This window comes from Pristiophorus japonicus, chromosome 17, assembly GCF_044704955.1.
Source record: "Pristiophorus japonicus isolate sPriJap1 chromosome 17, sPriJap1.hap1, whole genome shotgun sequence".
Lineage (NCBI taxonomy): Eukaryota > Metazoa > Chordata > Chondrichthyes > Pristiophoridae > Pristiophorus > Pristiophorus japonicus.
This window is the reverse complement of record NC_091993.1, coordinates 80696653-80717638: the sequence shown is the minus strand read 5'-3', so window position 1 is coordinate 80717638 and position 20986 is coordinate 80696653. Positions and strand designations below refer to the sequence as shown.

General features: G+C 42.3%; 1 protein-coding gene across 3 annotated transcripts in view; it reads right to left on the bottom strand.

The window, feature by feature from the left end:
- Window positions 1–20986, bottom strand: part of LOC139227820 (ankyrin repeat and SAM domain-containing protein 1A-like) — a 482026-nt gene that overhangs the window by 198849 nt on the left and 262191 nt on the right. For all 3 annotated transcript variants that reach the window (XM_070858888.1, XM_070858889.1, XM_070858890.1), the window contains exon 12: window positions 1513–2102. In XM_070858888.1, the coding sequence (XP_070714989.1) occupies window positions 1513–2102 (590 nt within the window). The remainder of the gene's footprint in view (window positions 1–1512; window positions 2103–20986) is intronic.

Here is a 20986-nt window from a genome sequence, read left to right as displayed (position 1 = left end):
TTAGTCAGATTCCCTCAAGTCTCAATTGCTATTTTAAAAGTGGCTTTCTCAAACAATCTTCCTTCCATTTCACAAATGCCATTCTGAACATGAGCTATGAAATAGTAGGTACTAACTGAATCAGCAAAGCATTTGTCATCTACATTAAAAACTGCTTTAAAGTGACGTACCTGGTAGAACACCAGACCAGTATAGAGAATATTAAGTTATCAAGTTACAAACTGTAGCATGAAAATTGATATTTCTATATTGACTGAATTAATTATTTTGTTTTAATGCCTGATTAAGACTGGAAAAAACCAGACCATGTTCATCAATAAGCTTAACAGACTTTTAAAGGTCATGCTTTTATCCCTACTCTAGCTTCTATGCGCAACATTTTTAATCAGAAAAATAAACATTTTTATTGAGATTATCTGTTTTTAAATTCAGAGAGGAGGTGTGGGCTGAAAAAGCAAAGACTGTTATATTAGTATCAGTGTGATAAACGTTTCGAAAGATACCTTTCATCTTAGTTAAATGTTGGACTGTTAAAATAATCTGCAAGTAAATAATTAATCATATGCAGTTGTGCTACTCTTAGCTATGGATTTTTGCTTCGTATTGTTTTTTGCACACAGAAATCAAGGGGGGCATCAATGAGGCCTACCAAGTCAGCCATTTTGAATGCAGCACTAGTACAGGAGCTGGTGTGAATTCATCAAGAATACATTATTTCCCCACACGCGCTTAGATGGCATTACAAGCTCATGTTACAGTACTTCTGGTTTATATGGTGACAGCTTTTCAAGCTGGGCTAGAATGAATAATTTAGGTATATGTACTAGAATGAATTCTTAAGAGGTGAATTATTTAATACCTAATCTGTTCTCCATTCAAAAGCTTTCAAGAAAACCAAAGTGCAGCTTTTAAATTCGATTTTTGATAAACTTTAATGGTTCCAGAAAGGAATGCTACTTTAAAGCCTCATGTTTATACTAGGAGACTGTACTGAGAACTGTTCAAGTTGATCAGAACTGATAGCAATCTTTTAGTGCTTACACAAACTCGACTGTTCCTACATCAAACCAGATCCAATTACCTGATGTATGTGCTGAATTTCTGTTCCCCAATAGCAACACATCATCACACTGTGGGGAGTAAGTTCAAATCAAACCATTTATACCAGTCAGATCTGACTTATACTCATCACAGCAATCTTTAAACCAGCAGGAGTGTCTAGGAAAAGCACCAATAATATTGCATTTGGCACACTTGCAGTTTTAAGATCAGTTAGCAATCTGTATCAAGTGCAAACCCAGCTTTACAGAAATCAGAATGCTGCCAGGGGAACAATATTTTGGTTTAGTTAGACCAATACAAGTATCTAAAACGCATTAAGCCAGCTTGATCAGTAATAGTTATAGGTTATAAAGATCCGTTGCCTACATTTATATTATTTATTTCCGGTAAATATTTTATTTGGTTGGCCAACATAAACAACAATTAAAAACTATAGTTCGTTATACGTACCTCCTCCCATTCCGACTGAAAGGATGGTGATTTTTCTAACCGTTTCTTCACTGAACTGCAGTTCGAAAGAGACTCACTGCGACTTCCCAGCATGTCCTCCTCAGGTGGGGAACATGTAATGAGGTCGGAATCCGATTTTGACAAACTTCTTGCTAATTTAAGGTCCGCTTTACCCTTTCCACTTGGCCGTACCCTTCCCAAAGTACATGTCCGGTTTTCTACTCCCTTGCTAAACGGAAGGTCTTTACATTGAACAGACTTGGAGCTTATTAAAACCTCTGGATCCGTCTGGTTGATGTTGGTGTGGATGATTGTATTACAGATTACCTGCTGCCCTTTTTGCTCAGCAGTATCTGCTGCAGCAGAGTTCTCAATGCCAGTGTTCTCTGCCTGCCCTGTTGCACAATGTTGCCTCTCTGGCAACTCTGTGTTTTGCATCGCTTCAGCTTCCACTCCCCCTTTGCTCAAAGCAGCTAGTAGTGTGACTGAATCGTCCTGAATCTCACAGATTGGAGGTGACCCATGTAGAAGTCCCGAAAACTGCTCAGAAATGTTGGCATCTTGAGATTCAATCCCACTTTTCATGTGATCTTGAGGAGCAAGAAAATAAAAGAACAGTTTATTAAATATCCAACCCACACAGCTGCAACAGACAGCTGATTGTAAAAGATTTCTGCAAACACACAGTCGCACAACATTTGTGAAATTCCAATCCCAAAGCTGATTTATTCAGCCTGGTGAAAGACATCGCTGCCTATGTCTAGTCTTTATTAACATTAATAGCAGACACTTGCTTTATATGGAGAGAATTCTATGAATAAAACTGCAAGATCAGAGTGGATGAAACAGACAGTCAGCCCCTGAGGAAAACAAACATTCAATTGCACAGAAAAAAATTGTAAGATATCAGATTGCTCAATTTAACACAATACAATCCTCATTAATAAATAATGTTTTTTTTTTAAATCCACAGATTTCCATAGATAAACAAGAGCATTTTACCATCTTTATTCTTTTAAACTATATTGTTTGTACAGTTAACGCCTCCAAATGATAAATAAAATTGCAGCATGCCTTTCCAAAGAAGCACAGAATATTTTGATGGATTTTTCACAATACCAGAAATCGATCCTGTTGTGGAGGCTGACATTTTGACAGACCCATTAGAAGAAAAGGGAAGTGACTTTGTTGTAACAGATTCAGGGATTCGGTTCTTCTGCTAAATCTGGCTCCCTTATCCTGGCCGAAGACTCAGACCCAGTTTTTCGTAGATCTACGAGCCTACTGCAGGGATAAGGGGACCAGATTATGCTCTGCAAATATGGGGAACCGGCCTCTTGGAATCCAAATTAAAATAAGGCCAATATGAAAACTGCTTTTAATTCTGGTACAATGCCTCAAAATTGTCGATTTAAGTGGAAATGTCACTACATTAAAAGCATGGACGACTAGAACCAGGTGAACAGAATTTACAAATCACCACACCTAGGTCAGTAGTCATTACTGTTCAACTATTATTGCATTCAACTGAAGGGGGTCAAAGTATTATTTTTACACCACATTCAAATCAAAACATTTCTGATCCAGTCGACTGTACTCAAGACACGGCGCATTTATTTTGTTTACTGCACCTCTATAATGCTAACATTTATTCAATCGATTCTCTCCCCAGTCTACAGAAAATAATGCATCCTTTGCAATAAAATATTTATATAATGATAATAATGCATGACCAGTCACATGAGGTGCAACGAGACCTGGGTGTCATGGTACATCACTCATTGAAAGTTGGCATGCAGGTACAGCAGGCGGTGAAGAAGGCAAATGGCATGTTGGCCTTCATAGCGAGAGGATTTGAGTATAAGTGCAGGGAGGTCTTACTGCAGTTGTACAGGGCCTTGGTGAGGCCACATCTTGAATATTGTGTACAGTTTTGGTCTCCTAATCTGAGGAAGGACATTCTTGCTATTGAGGGAGTGCAGCAAAGGTTCACCAGACTGATTCCCGGGATGGCAGGAATGACATATGAAGAAAGACTGGATCGACTAGGCTTATATTCACTGGAATTTAGAAGAATGAGGGGGATCTCAGAAACATAAAATTCTGATAGGATTGGACAGGTTAGATGCGGGTAGAATGTTCCCGATGTTGGGGAAGTCCAGAACCAGGGGTTACAGTCTAAGGATAAGGAGTAAGCCATTTAGGACCAATATGAGGAGAAACTTCTTCGCTCAGAATTGTGAACCTGTGGAATTCTCTACAGAAAGTTGTTAAGGCCAGTTCATTAGATATATTCAAAAGACAGTTAGATGTGGGCTTTACGGCTAAAGGGATCAAGGGGTATGGAGAGAAAGCAGGAATGGAGTACTGAAGTTGCATGATCAGCCATGATCATACTGAATGGTGGTGCAGGCTCGAAGGGCCGAATGGCCTACTCCTGCACCTATTTTCTATGTTTCTATGTATCTATGTGTGATAGCCCATCTTGCATGACCACAATGAAACTTAGAACATCAGACATCATCACTAAAGTCAGCCAGGTAAAAGTCAGTCTCCCAAGCGAGTATTTATTAACACAATTTTAAACAGTTACAAAATAAACTTCTTTCATAACTGAAGTGGGGACATTGGTCAGTACTTTCATTGTGCAACTCATGACACTTATTGTTATGAAACGCCACGCTCAATAGCAACTTAAAATGCAAAATAATTGCCAATCCAAAAGTTGAACACAAAATTATTGCCTTTGCCCCATTTTCATGTGTCCCACTGCAAATATTGATGGGTGAGGGATACCTTACTGACAGTTTCAATTAATTGCTGATACAGGTTATACTGGATATGAGAATTTTTATCTAATCACTGATAAGCCACTATCAGATCTATATACCCAACATAGAGGAAGGAGGTACAGGTCGAACGTGACTAGCTGCAGTTCAGTCATAGAAAGTTCCCCCACATAATTTGTTGTTTTACAATAAAACTGGAATGCATAGTACTGGTCAAAAATACAGTCCAACAGTACCACTTTGGAACTGCTCTGATTGCTGAGCATTTTTTCTTTCCAGCATTGTCACATATTTTTCCTTACTGTAAGTGATAACCGGCATACCTCAATAAGGCAGCTAAGTTGTGCACCGAGTAAAATGTTTTCTCTGTTAAAATTGCACACGATTCTGATATAGCCCTGCCACTCCACCTTCCCCGCCGCCCCACCTCACCCCTTCCACCGTGCCATTCTCAAGCTGAGATAATAGATAGACAGCCGAATTCAAATACAACCTCCAGTTCTACTTGTGAGCAGGCTGCTGGAGATACTAGAATAAAATTGGGGTGAGTCACCTCTGAATTGTTTTCTCCCTTCCAGTGAAACATAAAGTGCAGGAGGGGAAAATACTCTGCAGGCCAGCGTAACTGGTCACAAAACCAAATATCTCTCAATTACCCATTTCCTCAAATATCTGTCCAATTTTCACATAGATTTTCTCAAACTATCTGCTGCCCAGGGCAGTTCATTCCAAACCCAGTCCAGCGAGGTGAGTAAAAGGCAACTGCTGGAAGCGTACTTCAAAATGAGTAGAAAATCGAAAAGTAAATCAAGTCTGGGTGTTGACACACACCTCTGAGCAGTTTCTTCCACCCAACTATTAGAAGTCTGGTGGAAAGTCACTGGCCCAACCACTCAGCCTGGGAAAAGTGCATGAGCATCTGAAAAAGGGGAAAAACATAGAAGCGGAAACGGTTTATAATTTTTTTTTTTTACTGGGGTAAGCACACATTGCAATAACTTGTACTTAGCAGTTAAATTAGTAAAACATGCCAAGGCAATTCACAATAAGGGAGGGGGAAACAAACAAGACTGAGCAGGAGTTGCTGAAAACTTAGTGAAAGTAACCAAAGGTGTGGTTCAAGAATTAGTAGAATGCAAAGATTAAAACATCCACATCATGATCAGCTCACAGAAAAACTGGGAAAGAAAATCAGAAGAATTCTTTAAAACAAATGCAAGTGGTGGTCTTGCCAGTTAATATCCCTTCAAAACAACCACGGTTTTACTTTTACTTCACTTGTGGTCTGGAATGGATTCTTTAAATACAGAGCGTAGATGACCTCAGCTTGGAGCAGTTTGCAAACTGGTAGTGAGAGGACTGAATTATGAGGAGAAACCATCCTCCATTCAGGGTGCTTGTCATTTTACTTGTACCCAGTTAATTCAGCTTTTTCCACATGGCCAGGCTAACTGATCAGTGCAACCAAGCCACTGTCACTCACATGAGGTTAACAACAATTCTTAATTTTTTTTCTTGCTTTTATTGTAAATAAAAAGAGCAGTGCTGATAAAGTCGCTCTTTCAATCACAATCTGTTTTTCATTCTTGCTGGTATCTTGTTTACACAGAATCCCAAAGACTTAATTTGGTCTCAGAATTCTGATCTGTAACATCTGATTTAACAAAGTTCCCTGTTTACACAGACCGATCTCAGAGGATTATCTCCAAAGCAGCATATATTTTTCTTGCGGCACGCTGCTGGTATGTCTGCGTAGCTCAGTAATGAATCTTGCTGTCAATTGCTCTGCACCGCTTTTGAATTAGGCCTGCTACAGAAGCTAGTCCAAAGTTGGAGTTTGCTTTGGGTCAGAACCAATTCAGAGCACACAAAGCTTGATCAACTAACATTCAGATTTTACCAGCCATCTAATATGCCCCAACATCCAACTGGCTATATACAAAAATGGGATACAGGAGGAAGACGTGAACAAGAGGAAAAGAATTAAGGCGAAAAGTTAAGGGACTGTGTAGTGCATGGAGTTAACATATTGCCGTTTTACTTTAAGATTCTAATTCAGACCACGCAAAGGGTCTTCTCTCTGCCAGCTATAAGGATCCTATGTGAAATGAGAATAGGCAGTCACAACACAGTTGCTCCTGGATGTGGTCAGATAGCACAAACTCCCTCAAGTTCAGTATTAATTAGAGCCATCAAATAATTGTAGTTAACTTCTGCGATTAATGCATTCATTATTTTTGAAAATTAATGTTTTTATTAACATTAATCACAGAAGTTATGCCAAGAGTACCTTGTTAGGAATTTTGATATTAACACACCAGCACTGGAAGTGCATGTATGTAGATGTTGAGTGAAGACAGAATTAAGCTCTACTATGATTATTCCTGTAGCTGAATAACTAGGCAATCACTACTAATGCATGGACAGTAACTGTATGCATGAGATCATGGAAGGTGGTCTGCATTTATGGAGCCATACCCAAAAAGGTTAACCCTTCAGGAGGGGAAAACTGATGAGAAAAGGGGACGGGGGTGGGGGGGAAATAATCACAAAGAAGTGTATTCAATGTTACATATGAATACGTATGGGATATCACATTGGTTCTATTTCAATACTATATTTGTACAAGTCTACCGAACCACAAAACTAAGCTACAAATGTTTCATGACACTTATTGCTGTGGCTCTGCGATACAGAGCTTCTTGGAGTGTGACGCTGTATCTGTTGCATGGCTACTTTCATCATAGAAAATCTTTTATAAGAACATAAGAATTAGGAACAGGAGTAGGCCATCTTCAACAAGATCATGGCTGATCTGGCCGTGGACTCAGCTCCACTTACCCGCCCGCTCCCCGTAACCCTTAATTCCCTTATTGGTTAAAAATCTATTTGTGACTTGAATACATTCAATGAGCTAGCCTCAACTGCTTCCTTGGGCAGAGAATTCCACAGATTCATAACCCTCTGGGAGAAGAAATTCTTTCTCAACTCGGTTTTAAATTGGCTCCCCTGTATTTTGAGGCTGTGCCCCCTAGTTCTAGTCTCCCGACCAGTGGAAACAACCTCTCCGCCTCTATCTTGTCTATCCCTTTCATTATTTTAAATGTTTCTATAAGATCACCCCTCATCCTTCTGAACTCCAACAAGTAAAGACCCAGTCTACTCAATCTATCATAAGGTAACCCCCTCATCTCCAGAATCAGCATAACTTGTCACCTTCTACCTAAACTTGGAAAATGCATTTCAAGCACATCCCATAGAATGTTATAAACTTAAAACTACAATAAAATAACTTGACGTACCACTGGCTAACAATAATTGCCATTTTATGGACAAAGCTCAAGTATGCACTGATCAAAACAAAGGATGTACCTGTGGTCTTCCCACACAGTGAACGCTGATATTACTTTGGCCTTAATAAATGTCAAAAGACCAGCTTGTTAGAGTTAATATGTTGGAAGACATGCTTCGTGTAGCAAGCTTCAAAGGAGTCACTGTTCAAAAGATTCCAAATTGTTGCCCTTTTTTTATATCCACAGGAGGCAATACAGCAGGATTTCCTTAGCTGGACAGCACATCTGATTATTTTTCCTGTTTATCTAGAAAATTGTGTCTCAAAAGACATAATGTTTACTTTCTTTTTAACCCTTTCTCGCATGTTTCATTTTTAATCAGAGGTTTAACTTGTCACCTTCTACCTAAGCTTGGAAAATGCATTTTGGCAGCTGAAAGACACAAGGAAAGGTTGGCAAAGCAAGTTTCCAACTGGTTAAAATAACTTAATTAAAACATGTAGGACAGTTTTGAAGTACTGGAGACATTAACAAAAAAAAAATTGCTTTCAACTAATATTGATCAGATTAGCACTTTAACTTTACACTGTTCCTGTTTAATCTAAATGGCTCACAGTAAAATGCTTAAGTTGTTGAATAAGGAATACACTTTTACAGTCCACTAATACTATAAATCAACTTTTTATGGGTTAAGAAAACAGTGCTCTGTAAGGAATAATCCAGGATAGGGCCCCAACAATGGCATAAACCTTGAATGTGCATCTGAACCATAACCCAGTGTCCAATCACAAAACATTCTAAATTTTATTTCTTAATCAGGACTAGAATTTTTTCAGCATCCCAGACTAGGGGCTCAAGTTTCAGCCTGAGTTGCTCCTATTTTTTTGGAGCAACTAGTTTAGAATGGAGCATCTTAGAAATTGCAATTCTCAGCATTTAGTTTGCTCCAGTTCTAGTGAGTTAGAACAGTTTCATTTTAGAACAGATTTTTTTTCCCAAAAGGGGGCATGTCCGGCCACTTGCGCCTGTTTTGCAAGTTTAGGCAGGGAAAACTTACTCCAAACTAACTTAGAATTGAGTAAGTGTAGATTTTTGTTCGCTCAGAAAAACCTTGCCTACACTTATACATCAGGTGTAGGGAACGAGAGATGGGGAGGGGAAAGAGGAGGAGGAAGAGGAAGAGGAAGAGGAAGGAGGGAGGAGGGAGGAGGGAGGGAGGGGGGAGGAGGGAGGAAGGAGGAAGGAGGAGGAGGAGGCTGAACAGGCCGGGCCGCTGACACTTCGGGTGGGGCCTGCCCCCAGCAAGATGCTGGGCGGGCGGGCCCCGCCGCCGACAGGGAGGGAGAGGAGGAGGGGGAAGGGCTGAATGGGAGGGGGAAACGGAGCTGAACGGGAGGGAGGGAGGCCCAAGTCCCGATCTTTGCCCGCGGAGTCCATTCGGTCAGGGTTAGGGCCGGCGTGCTTCGGGCCCCTCCCACGCAGCCTCGGGGGCCTGGAGCTACTGCACATGCGCGCACGAAGGCGTCCTCAGGAGACCGGAGAATCACAAGATAAGTTTTCGCCGCCCTGATCATTCCAGAAAGTCGACACACCTTATGGAGGTGTGCCGTTTTTACAGAGGGCGGAAACTTGGGCCCTAGGTGTGGAAACATGAAAATTTTGTTGGTTAGCTTCAACACCCAGTATTTAAATGATGCACCTGTTTTCCAGATGGAATACGGGAACAAAAAGGGCCAATTTTAGAATACAACTTCCTGCACCCGATTAGTGCCTGCAGTACAAGTGCTGCCATATTGGTTGTAGGCGGCTTTGCAACAGGTGTTTGGCCCCTTGCATATCGACATCAACATAGCCCCAAAGCGGAAGGGACAACAGAAGCGACAGCACAAGCAGTGCCGCAAAAAAGTCAATGCCGGGGCACTTAAAGACCCAGCGAAGAGAGCCCGATACAGCCAGCGCCTCACAGCTCACCTGGCATGCCTTGATGAACTGGAGATGCAGAATGCCCACAGCACTTGGTCTGCTCTCCAGGCCTCCATAACCAGTGCCTGCGAAGAGACACTTGGTTACTCAACCAGAAAACACCAGGACTGGTTTGATGAGAATGATCAGGAGATCCAAGAACTAATAGATCGCAAGCGCAAAGCATTTCTGAGCCTTAAGCAACAACCCAACTCGAGAGCAGCAAAGCAACATTACAGGCGGCTCAAGGCTGAGGTCCAACAAAAAACCCGGGATCTAAAGAACAGGTGGTGGATGGAGAAAGCACAGGAGATACAACAACTGGCCGACAGCCATGGTGTGCGAGGATTCTTCATCGCAGTCAAGGCCACCTCCGGTCCAAACTCCCAAGGACCCACCCCACTGCTGGCCAAGAAATGGGGAAACACTCATCAAGGACACTGAGGCAGTCAGGGCCCGCTGGAAGGAGCACTTCGAATATCTCCTCAATCGAGACTCTGCCTTTGACTCGCGTGTTCTTGACTCTATCCCGCAACATGCGACCCGCCACCACCTCAGTGAAACCCGACATTGCATGAGGTAATCCCTGCCGAGGCGCTCAAGACGCAGATACATGACATCTCTCTCATCTGGAGGAGAGCATGCCGGAAGATCTGAGATGCAGTGATCGTGATCATCTTTAAAAAGATCAAGTCCGACTGCGGCAACTACAGAGGAATCTCCCTGCTATCAGCTACTGGAAAAGTTGTCGTTAGAGTCCTCCTCAACCGTCTACTCCCTGTGGCCGAGGAGCTCCTCCCGGAGTCACAGTGCGGATTTCGGCCCCTACGGGGCATAACAGACATGATCTTTGCAGCACGACAGCGGCAGGAAAAATGCAAGGAGCAGCACCAGCCCTTATACATGACCTTCTTCGACCTTACAAAGGCCTTTGACACTGTCAATCGCGAAGGTCCATGGAGCGTGCTCCTCCGTTTCGGATGCCCCCAAAAGTTCGTCAACATCCTTCGCCTGCTCCATGACAACATGCAGGCCGTGATCCTTACCAATGGATCCTTTTCAGACCCAATCCATGTCCAGACCAGGGTCAAATAGGGCTGAGTCATCACCCCAACCCTCTTCTCAATCTTCCTCGCTGTCATGCTCCACCTCACAGTCAACAAGCTCCCCGCTGGAATGGAACTAAACTACAGAATCAGTGGGAAGCTGTTTAACTTTTGCCGCCTCCAGGCCAGGTCCAAGACCACCCCAACCTCTGTCGTCGAGCTACAGTACGCGGACCGCCTGCGTCTGCGCACATTCAGAGGCTGAACTCCAGGGATATAGTCAACGTATTTACTGAGGCACACAAAAGCATGGGCTTTACGCTAAACATCCGTAAGACAAAGGTCCTCCACCAGCCTGTCCTCGCCGCACAGCACTGCCCTCTAGTCATCAAGATTCACTGCGCAGCCCTGGACAACTTGGACCATTTCCCATACCTCGGGAGCCTCTCATCAACAAAAGCAGACATTGATGAGGAGATGCAACACCGCCTCCAGTGCGCCAGCGCAGCCTTCGGCCGCCTGAGGAAGAGAGTGTTCGAAGACCAGGCCCTCAAATCTACCCCCAAGCTCATGGTCCACAGGGCTGTAGTAATACCCGCCATCCTGTATGGCTCAGAGGCATGGACCGTGTACAGTAGACACCTCAAGTCGCTGGAGAAATACCATCAACGATGCCACCACAAGATCCTACAAATCCCCTGGAAGGACAGACGCACCAACATTAGCCAACATCCAGACCAACATCCCAGCATTGAAGCACTGACCACACTTGATCAGCTCCACTGGGCAGACCATATTGTCCGCATGGCAGACACGAGATTCCCAAAGCAAGCGCTCTACTTGGAACTCCTTCATGGCAAACGAGCCAGAGGTGGACAGAGCAAACGTTCCAAGGACACCCTCAAAGCCTCCCTGATAAAGTGCGGCATCTTCACCGACACCTGGGAAACTCTGGCCAAAGATCGCCCTGAGTGGAGGAAGTGCATCCAGGAGGGCGCCGAGTGCCTCGAGTCTCATCGCCGAGTGCATACAGAAAACAAGCGCAGGCCACGGAAGGAACGCTCGACAAAGCTGTCCCACCCTCCCTTACCCTCAACGACTGTCTGTCCCACCTGCGGCAGGGTCTGTGGCTCTTGTATTGGACTGTTCAGCCACTCAAGTACGCATTCTAAGAGTGGAAGCAAGTCTTCCTAGATTCCGAGGGACTGCCGATGATGATGATAATTATGAGCCTAATGCTGGTTGAAAGTCCCCTTTGTAAAATGAGTTCACAATGAGTGAAGCAGGTGCTACTGCTTGAAGCAACAAGGGGGAAAATCATAGGGGCATAAAACATTTTTAATTATTAACTATAGAAATGTTGGGAATAAGGAAAGAAAAGGCTGTTTGACTGACAGTCGAGAATTATTTAATTGGGTACTGAAGAGTCTGTTCACATTCCAATTATTAGCTTCAGGCTATTGCCGGCAAGAAAAGTGGCCTGATATTTGGCATTTACAATGCGTGAGCTGCCTGTGAAGGCATGGCAGGCAACTTGCGCATAAAATGTTAATGAGGCACTAGGCCCAATTTCGGCCTGGCCTTGGTCCTCTCAGTGCTGAGTCTGGATCCAAAAACAGTCCCAATTTCTAGCTCTATAGACATTTAGTCCACTTTCCTGCTACATTAGCTGTATTCAATAATGTATTTCTCTTTAAGATACTTGTCCAAATTTACTTTTAAGAGCTCTAAGCTACATGACCTATAACCTCCTTTGGTAAGCTAATGAAAAACCTGACCATCCTTTCTCTAATTTTTCCTTACATCGCTCCTGAATCTACCTCTTCTCGGCTGCTACTCACAAATATGACTATGGCAGTAGGTGACAAAACAAAATGTAACATTTTAGTCTCAAAATGCTGCAATGATGGTGATCTTAAAGAAGCAGCTAGGGATGTGTTTTCTTCCCACCAATTACAGTGGTATACTTTACAGTCAAATATACATCATAAAGCCCTTGAAGAGATTCAAGTCCAATTAGCTTATGCCGCAATATAGCTTAAATTATGATGCCGCAATGTCAGACTTATTCTTAAAAGTAGAAAAAAATCACAGGACCCAATTTACTTTTAGCAATATTAGAATTAACAGTTCAATTAAAACAATTGGAACTAATGACATTTAGATTTATGAAACACAACCTTGTAATCCAAATGTTAAAATGTGTTGCATCGGCGTACTTAGGTAGATTAAAATTGTACAGAAAATTGACAGGCTCACAGAGGATGAGTAGCTCAATGACATCACATTGCGAGCCAACATCCTGAAACAATGACAGCACCTCCCAAACCTGCAACCGCTACCATCTAGAAGGACATGGGTAACAAGCACATGGGAACACAATCACCTCAAAATTCCCTTCCAAGTCACACACCATCCTGACTGGAAATATATCGGCATTCCTTCATTGTCACTGGGTCAAAATCCTGCAACTCCCTACCAATGTTTCCTGTCATTTGTTTTGGAGCCATGCGGCTCATTCAAAATACCACGCATGCCAGTTGCACGGGCCCCTGGAGTGCTGTACAGCCACACAGCTTAAAGGGAACATTGCTCGTTGCCTAACAGCTCTGTGGGGGTACCTTTACCACATGGATTGGATCGGTTGAAGAAGGCAGTTCACCACCATCTTCTCAAGGGCAATTAGGGATGGGCAATAAATGCCGACCTTGCCAGCAACACCCACATCCCAGGAACCAAATAAAAAACAGAATGAAGCATACCCTCTAAACTATTCCATCGTCACAGAATCTTGATTACTCAATATGTTTCAGTTACAAACAGACATTAATTCGAGTCACAATGTAAAATGTTATAAGCTTTATAACTCAGTTATATTTATAACCAATTCCAAAGTGCCTATTAACTCAGCACAGAAAGCAGAGTCTGGCCCAATGCCCACAAATTCTGCTGAAGCTCAACAGGAAAACATTAGTTTTTAGGTGTTGCACAAACATCGCATTTGTTTATACTAGAAACAGCCAGCAATGTCATATGTGCCCATTTAATCTTGCAGAAGTTGCTATGGGAACACATACATTTGACATTTAAAAATTGCAGGGAAATGTTTCCTTTTTTTTTTGCATTAGCCAAGAACAGTATCTTTGCAGACTAGACATGTTTTCTTTCATGAGGAACGTGCAAAGTATCCAGTAATTTTGTTCCTCTGATGCCAGACATCTGTGATGATGTTTCACTTCTATTATATGCTCTTACTTACCAATCAGCTCCCCAACTGTGAAGTAGGCTTACCCTGGGATGTGGTGTCAGGAAGGAAAAATAAGCTTGCATATTATATGCAAACAGATGGTAAGGTGAGTAAAGACGCACGTGTTCAGCATATTTACTGTGCCTTGTGAACATTGCTAGCACACATACTTGTAATTTACTTCTGATAATACACACAATCAAAATGTTTTCCATGTGACATTTTGATGAAAGTATGATTCCACAATTAACTTTTTTCTTTCAGGAATTCATCATAAAAGTCTGCAATTCCCCAGAGTCTGTCCAGGCACACTTGGAATACTGCATACAGTTCTAATTTCTACAGTGTAAAGGACTCATCCAGGCCCTCAATGATGTCCTGAGGAGAGCAACAAAGCTGATCCGAGTGTTAGGTGAGTTATGAGGAACAACTCGACATGCTAGGGATTTTCAGTCTCATAAAGCCTCTTCTCGGGGGGATATCTTGCTGAGTATGTTGTATATGCAGACATATGTGTTATGTAGGGATATAAAAAGTAAAAGAACAATGCTTTGATAAGCCAGGGCAATAGGACAAGAGAGCAGAGATTCAGGGCTATGGAGGCCATGTTTAGAATAGATAGGAAACATTGCTTCACTGAGGATGAGTAACAGCTGGGCAAGTTCCTGGGAAGGGTAGGACACTCGTCTCCTTCAAGAAATTCTAGGGAGAAAACAATAGGTTGGTACTTTCGAAAGCCGAAATCAAATGGCCAAAGGGCCGCCTTCATCTCACTCTAGATCTTGTGATTAAAGAGTGCCTAATCACTGTACTGTGGAAGTGTGGAATAACTGAGGAAAGAAGGACATAGCATCACACCCCAGGAATGGAAAAATGTTAGCCGTTATGCCATGCCGGACTCTACCTTCTAGCAGGTAGATCTGCTGTAACATTAAAAAGACTCAAGACTAGGTTGCCTTGCTGCCATTTCGTGTCCAGGAAATAACTTTCACACGGCATGTTAAAAAGTAGGTAATAAAATTTACTGAACTGCAATAAAATAATGGTGAATTAAAGATGCAAGGTCTAGAAATTTGGTTCTCAGCGAAATTCGCTTCGCTGATCGCTATCAGGCCGAAATTCAATCTTTAATTTGCACAGCGGTAAAAATCGGCGTTGCGCGAGGACTCTCAGCACAAACAGCGATCCTCGCCAACTTTAGTCCAATACCACTGCAAGTTGGGCCTTGGGAGGGCGGGGAAACGGCAAAAAATAAATTGTAAAAAACAAAAACAAAAATTCACAAAACATTTACAAGACACTTATCTATCGAATCGCTGAAAAAGAATTAAAAAATAAAAACCAACCTTTTTGCGGGTCTTTAGACTTACCGCTGCTGGCAGGGCTGCTACGATAGGTTTTTCCCTGTCGGTATTCTGAGCGCAGAATACAAGTGCAGAGAGCGCCAAATTTTTAGCGAAAACTCTATTTTGGGTTTTGCACGACAGCGCTCCTCTGCCCAGTGGCACCGCCACAAAACATCACCGAATTTCTCGCTGACCAGGTTTTCGCCAAAAAGGGTGAAATAGCTGAATTTCTAATGAGTTTTACTTGAACAATGATCAAGTCTTCTTTGGGCATCTGATTTTGTTTGGTCTCATTAACAAAACTCCAACTACATTAAGCACATGGATACAATATCTATTTGGAAAAATTATATAATAATGACAAACCCAGAACCACCCTTCAGATTAACACTTACTCCCGAACACTTATATAATGAACTTTTCAATAGGTTCGGCAGCACATTAGGGCTGTAGAATCTTCTCTGCAATGTTAATGGGGTGGCTTCCACAGCGGTGGTAGCAAAGGTGAAGCAACTATACATGTGCAATCCTGTGTGTACACATATTTAAAAGTCACAAATTAAGTCTTCCATTTCTGGCCATGGATCTTTCCTGATGGTACCAAAATCATATTGCAAGCTGATTCAGATGGGTTGAGCAACAAGTCAACCTGTGGGCCAATAAAATAGAGACCTGCACTGTTGACAGCAAGCATTTAAACTTGCCTGACAGCAGTTTCCTGCCGAAGATACACACAACATCTCGAGCTGACTCTTCATTTACATTGCAGATTTGAGATGCCGATAGTTGTAGTGCAATGTAAACAGGCCTTCTCAATCAACTCTTACCTGTTTGCCTGGTGTAATTAGGATAGTTCGATTAAATAGAAACCAAAACTTGACTGCATTTCAAAAACTGAAATTTTACAATTTTCAAATTTAGAATTTTTTTTCTAGGAGATTGGACATTACTTTGAGTATTTCTGTCCAAAAAAATGTGGAAGAAATGAAGGGCAACAGGAAAAAAAAACAGTATAACAATTAGAATGACACATTTAATTACAAGTTGAATGGAAATTGCAATCATTTTTACCTGCTTGACTTGCCCATTATTATAGAATTGTGTTCAAATGTGTTTGATTTAGATTAATAAATATTTAACTTCATTTTCTTCATAAATCTCATTCATAAAAAAGCAACATATGCAATAAATATCTATTCAGATAAGAGAACAATCTTTCATCAATACTTAAACCAAAGATACGGGCGGGGCTGTGAATGCTCAATTTTAAAATATGAAACAAAAATTCTGCAAATATACAGCAGGTTCATTTTCAGTATCTAAATCAGGCGGGTTTAGCACTAAATTAGGGCTGTACAGGTTGAGCTTCCCTTATCCGGAACCCTCGGGACCTGGCCTGTTCTGGATAAGGGATTTTTCTGGAGGGGTGGTCACGTTGGATGGTACAGGTACTGTGCAAGGAAATATCGGGGCTGACTTGCTTCGAGCTGGGAGTGTGGCAGAGAGATCATTTGGGGGGGTGTGGGGGGGGAGGGGGAGGGGGTGTGGATCGCGGGCTGAGGTCAACGATTGTGGGAGTTGGCAGCGAGGAAGGACTTCAATTTGTTCATGTCGGAATTCTGCGCATGCACCACCCGGTAGCTAGGAATGGTTCCGGACATAGGGTGCTTCCGGATAAAGGAGTTCCGAATAAGGGAGGTTCAACCTGTACTCCCTGGATTTTAGGTTAATGGCTGATTTGATCGAAGTTGTCAAGATAATAAGGAGAACGGAATGGGTAGATAGAGAAAAAATATTTCCACTGATTGGGAAGTCTAGGACTTGGGGACATAAGACGAAAAATTAGAGCCAGATTTTTCAGGAATGAAGTTAGGAAACACTTATACATGCAAAGAGTGGTAGAAGTTTGGAACTCTCTTCTGATGGTTAAATTGTTAATTTTAAAATCTGAGATTGATGGATTTTTGTTAACTAAATGTATTGAGGGATATGGGACAACGGTGGGTCTATGGAGTTAGGTCATACATCAGCCATGATTTCATTGAATGGCGGAATAGGCTCGAGGGGCTAAATGGCCTACTCCTATTCCTCACGTTTCTATGAAAAGAGAAAAGATTGATTGAATCAGTGAAGGGTGTACAGTGGAGATGTTAGTTGTTGCAAATACATGATGTTGTTGTTGTCTATCTTTTCTCTCCAAGATATTGATTGACTCGCTGTGTGCCTCCAACATTTTCTGCTTGAACGAAAACCTAGGTTTATCAGTGAAAGGTTTAACCCAAGAGCAAAAGACACTGTCACTAAGGACTCCAGTGTAATGAAAAGTAAAAATGAGTGTGTTGGAAGCATTAAAAAGTCAGAGAAACAATTACTTTAATGAACAGAAGAATCTGCTTTAAACAGCAATGGTCAGTCAGGAGTTAAGCACTGGCCTAAATAATTTGTTGAAAATATATCAAATGACAAACGCAAAGGTGTTTTATAAATATATTAAGAAATCAGCCACGATCTTATTAAATGGAGCATGCTCGAGGGGGCAAATGACTTACTCCTGCTCCTATTTCTTAAGAGGATAACTAGAGAAAGAGTTATTAGAGACCATAAAGCAAATCTGTGTGTGGAGGCGGAAGACGTGGGTAGGATTCTTAATAAATACTTTGCATCCGTTTTCACAAAAGAGAGGGGCGATGCAGACGTTGCAATGAGGGAGGACTGTGAAATATTGGACGAGATAAACATAGTGAGAGAGGAAGTATTAAGTGGCTTAGTAGCTTTGAAAGTGGATAAATCCCCAAACGAAATGTATCCCAAGCAGAGGCTCTGACCATCATTTTCCAATCCTCTCTGGCTACAGATGTGGTGCCAGAGGATTGGAGGACTGCTAATGTTGTACCTTTGTTTAAAAATGGAGAAAGGGATAGACCGAATAATTACACGCCAGTCAACCTAACATCGGTGGTAGGTTATTGGAAAAAATCCCGAGGGACAGGATAAATTTTCATTTGGAAAGACATGGATTAATCAAGGACAGTCAGCATGGATTGATCAAGGGACGGTCGTGTCTGACTAACTTGATTGAATTTTGAGAGGAGATAACCAGGAGGGTCAATGAGGGCAGTGCGTATGATGTAGTATATATGGATTTTAGCAAAGCTTTTGATAAGGTCCCACATGGCAGACAGGTCACAAAAGTAATAGCCCATGATATCCAGGGCAAAGTGGCAAGTTGGATCCAAAATTGGCCCAGAGACAGGAAGCAAAGCGTAATGGTTGATGGGCGTTTTTGTGACTGGAAGGCTGTAGCAAGTGGGGTTCTGCAGGGCTCAGTGCTGTGTCCCTTGCTTTTTGTGGTATATATCAATGACTTGGACTTGAATGTTGGGGGTATGATTAAGAAGTTTGCAGATGACACTAAAATAGGCTGTGTGGTTGATAATGAAGAAAGCGGCGGACTGCACGAAGATATCAATTTACTGGTCAGGTGGGCAGAAAAGTAGCAAATGGAATTCAATCCGAATAAGTGTGAGGTAATGCATTTCGGGAGGTCTTCTAACAAGGCAAGGGAATACACAGTAAATGGTATGACACTGAAATGTGTAGAGGAACAAGGGGACCTTGGAGTGCAGGTCCACAGATCCCTGAAGGTAGCAGGCCAGACAGATAAGATGGTTAAGGCAGCATGTGGAATATTTGCCTTTATTAGTCAAAGTATGGAATACAAGAGCAAGGAGGTTATGCTTGAACTGTATAAAACACTGGTTAGACTGCAGCTGGAGTACTGTGTGCAGTTCTGGGCAGATTACAGGAAAGATGTGATTGCACTGGAAAGAGTGCAGAGGAGGTTTACAAGAATGTTGCCTGTATTGGAGAATTTTGGCTACGAGGAAAGATTGGAGATGCTGGGTTAGTTTTCTTTGCAAAAGAGGACACTGAGGGGAAACATCATTGAGGTGTATAAAATTATGAGGGCCCTGGATAGAGTGGATAGGAAGGACCGGTTTCCCTCGACAGAGGGATCAACAACCAGGGGGAATAGATTTAAAGTAATTGGGGAGGAGGTTTAGAAGAGCTACGAGGGGAAATTTCCTCACCCAGAGGGAGGTGGGGGTCTGGAACTCACTGCCTGAAAAGGTGGTAGAGGCAGGAACCCTCACCACATTTAAAAGTTACTTGGATGTGCATTTAAAGTGCCGTAACCTACAGGGCTATAGGCCAAGAACTGGAAAGTGGGATTAGGCTGGATAGCTCTTGGTCAGCCGGTGCAGACACGATGGGTTGAAATGGTCTCTTCCAATGCTGTAAATTTCTGATTCTATGACAGTGATCATGTTGAAAGTGATAAAATCACTGTCAAACTGGCTGTTCTAATAGCTTTTTAAAACCTCTAAACCTATGCTTGTATATGCCACTCATCTCTACACCATTATCATTTATATCTCAAATCCAGAAGCAACAATTAAGTACAATACAATAGCATGTTTCCTTCTGTACTTAAAAAAAAATTGCATTGCATTTTTATTAGTATATGAATGGATCTCCCAAAGCATTGCAGCCATGAGGTTGAAAGATAATCACTTCTGCTTCACTCAATCTAATTTTTTTTTAGAATCACAGAAAAATTACGACACAGAAGGAGGCCTTTCTGCCCATTGGGTCTGTGCCGGTCGAAAAAGAGTTACCCAGCCTAATCTCACCTTCCTGCACTAGGTCTGTAGCCCTGTAGGTTGCGGCTCTGTGAACATCAGGGTTTCTGCCTCGACCACCATTTCAGGCAGTGAGATCCAGACTCCCACCACCCTCTGGGTAAAGAAATGTTTCCTCATCTCCCCTCTAATCCTTCCACCAAATGCTTTAAATCTATGCTCACTGGTTACTGACCCCTCTACTAGGGAAATGGGTCCTTCCTGTCCACTCTATCTAGGCCCCTCATAATTTTTATACATCTCAATTAAATCTTCCCCCAGCCGATCCAATCTTTCCTCATAGCAAAGTTTGCCAGTCCTGGCAACATCCTCGTAAATCTCCTCTGCACCCTTTCTAGTGCAATCACATTCTTCCTGTAATGTGGTGACCAGAACTGCACACAGTACTCAAGCTGTGGTCTAACTAGTGTTGTATACAGTTCTAGCATAATCCCTGCTCTTGTATTCTATGCCTCGGCTAATAAAGGAAAGCATTCCACATGCCTTTTTAACTTATCGACCTGTCCTGCTACCTTTAAGGATCCGTGGCCATAAACTCCAGGGTCCGTCTGTTCCCCCACACCTCTCAGCATCCTCCCATTTATCGTGTATTCCCTTGCCTTGTTGTCCCTCTCCAAATGCATTACCTCACACTTTTCCAGATTGAATTCCATTTGCCACTTTTCTGCCCAATTGACCAATTCATCGATATCCTCCTGCAGTTTTAGTTTGTCTCTTTATCTGCCCTCCGTCTCTTTATCTTCTTTCCTTTAGAGTGGTAGGTGGTGGGTAGTGTTGGGGGGAAAGGAGCTTCAGGCTACATTTGGGATGAGATCTAGTGAAAATGTTGCCTCAGTGGCTCCGTTCCAAACACCTCATTCCAACTGCATCATATTTGACCTATGCCTCAACCCTTGCATCCTATATTTTCCTTGCTCTGCTGTAAGTTACCTCACCTTTAAACCTCCATCCCTTCTCCAAAGGTAGGTGGTGAGAGGCCAGAGACCCCTTAACCAAATGTCCTCCTAACCTCCCTCTCCTTTCTTATCTATTGAGGTACTGTTTGCTTTTGAAATTCAACTAAGTCTTTTAAAATCAATCAATTAGAA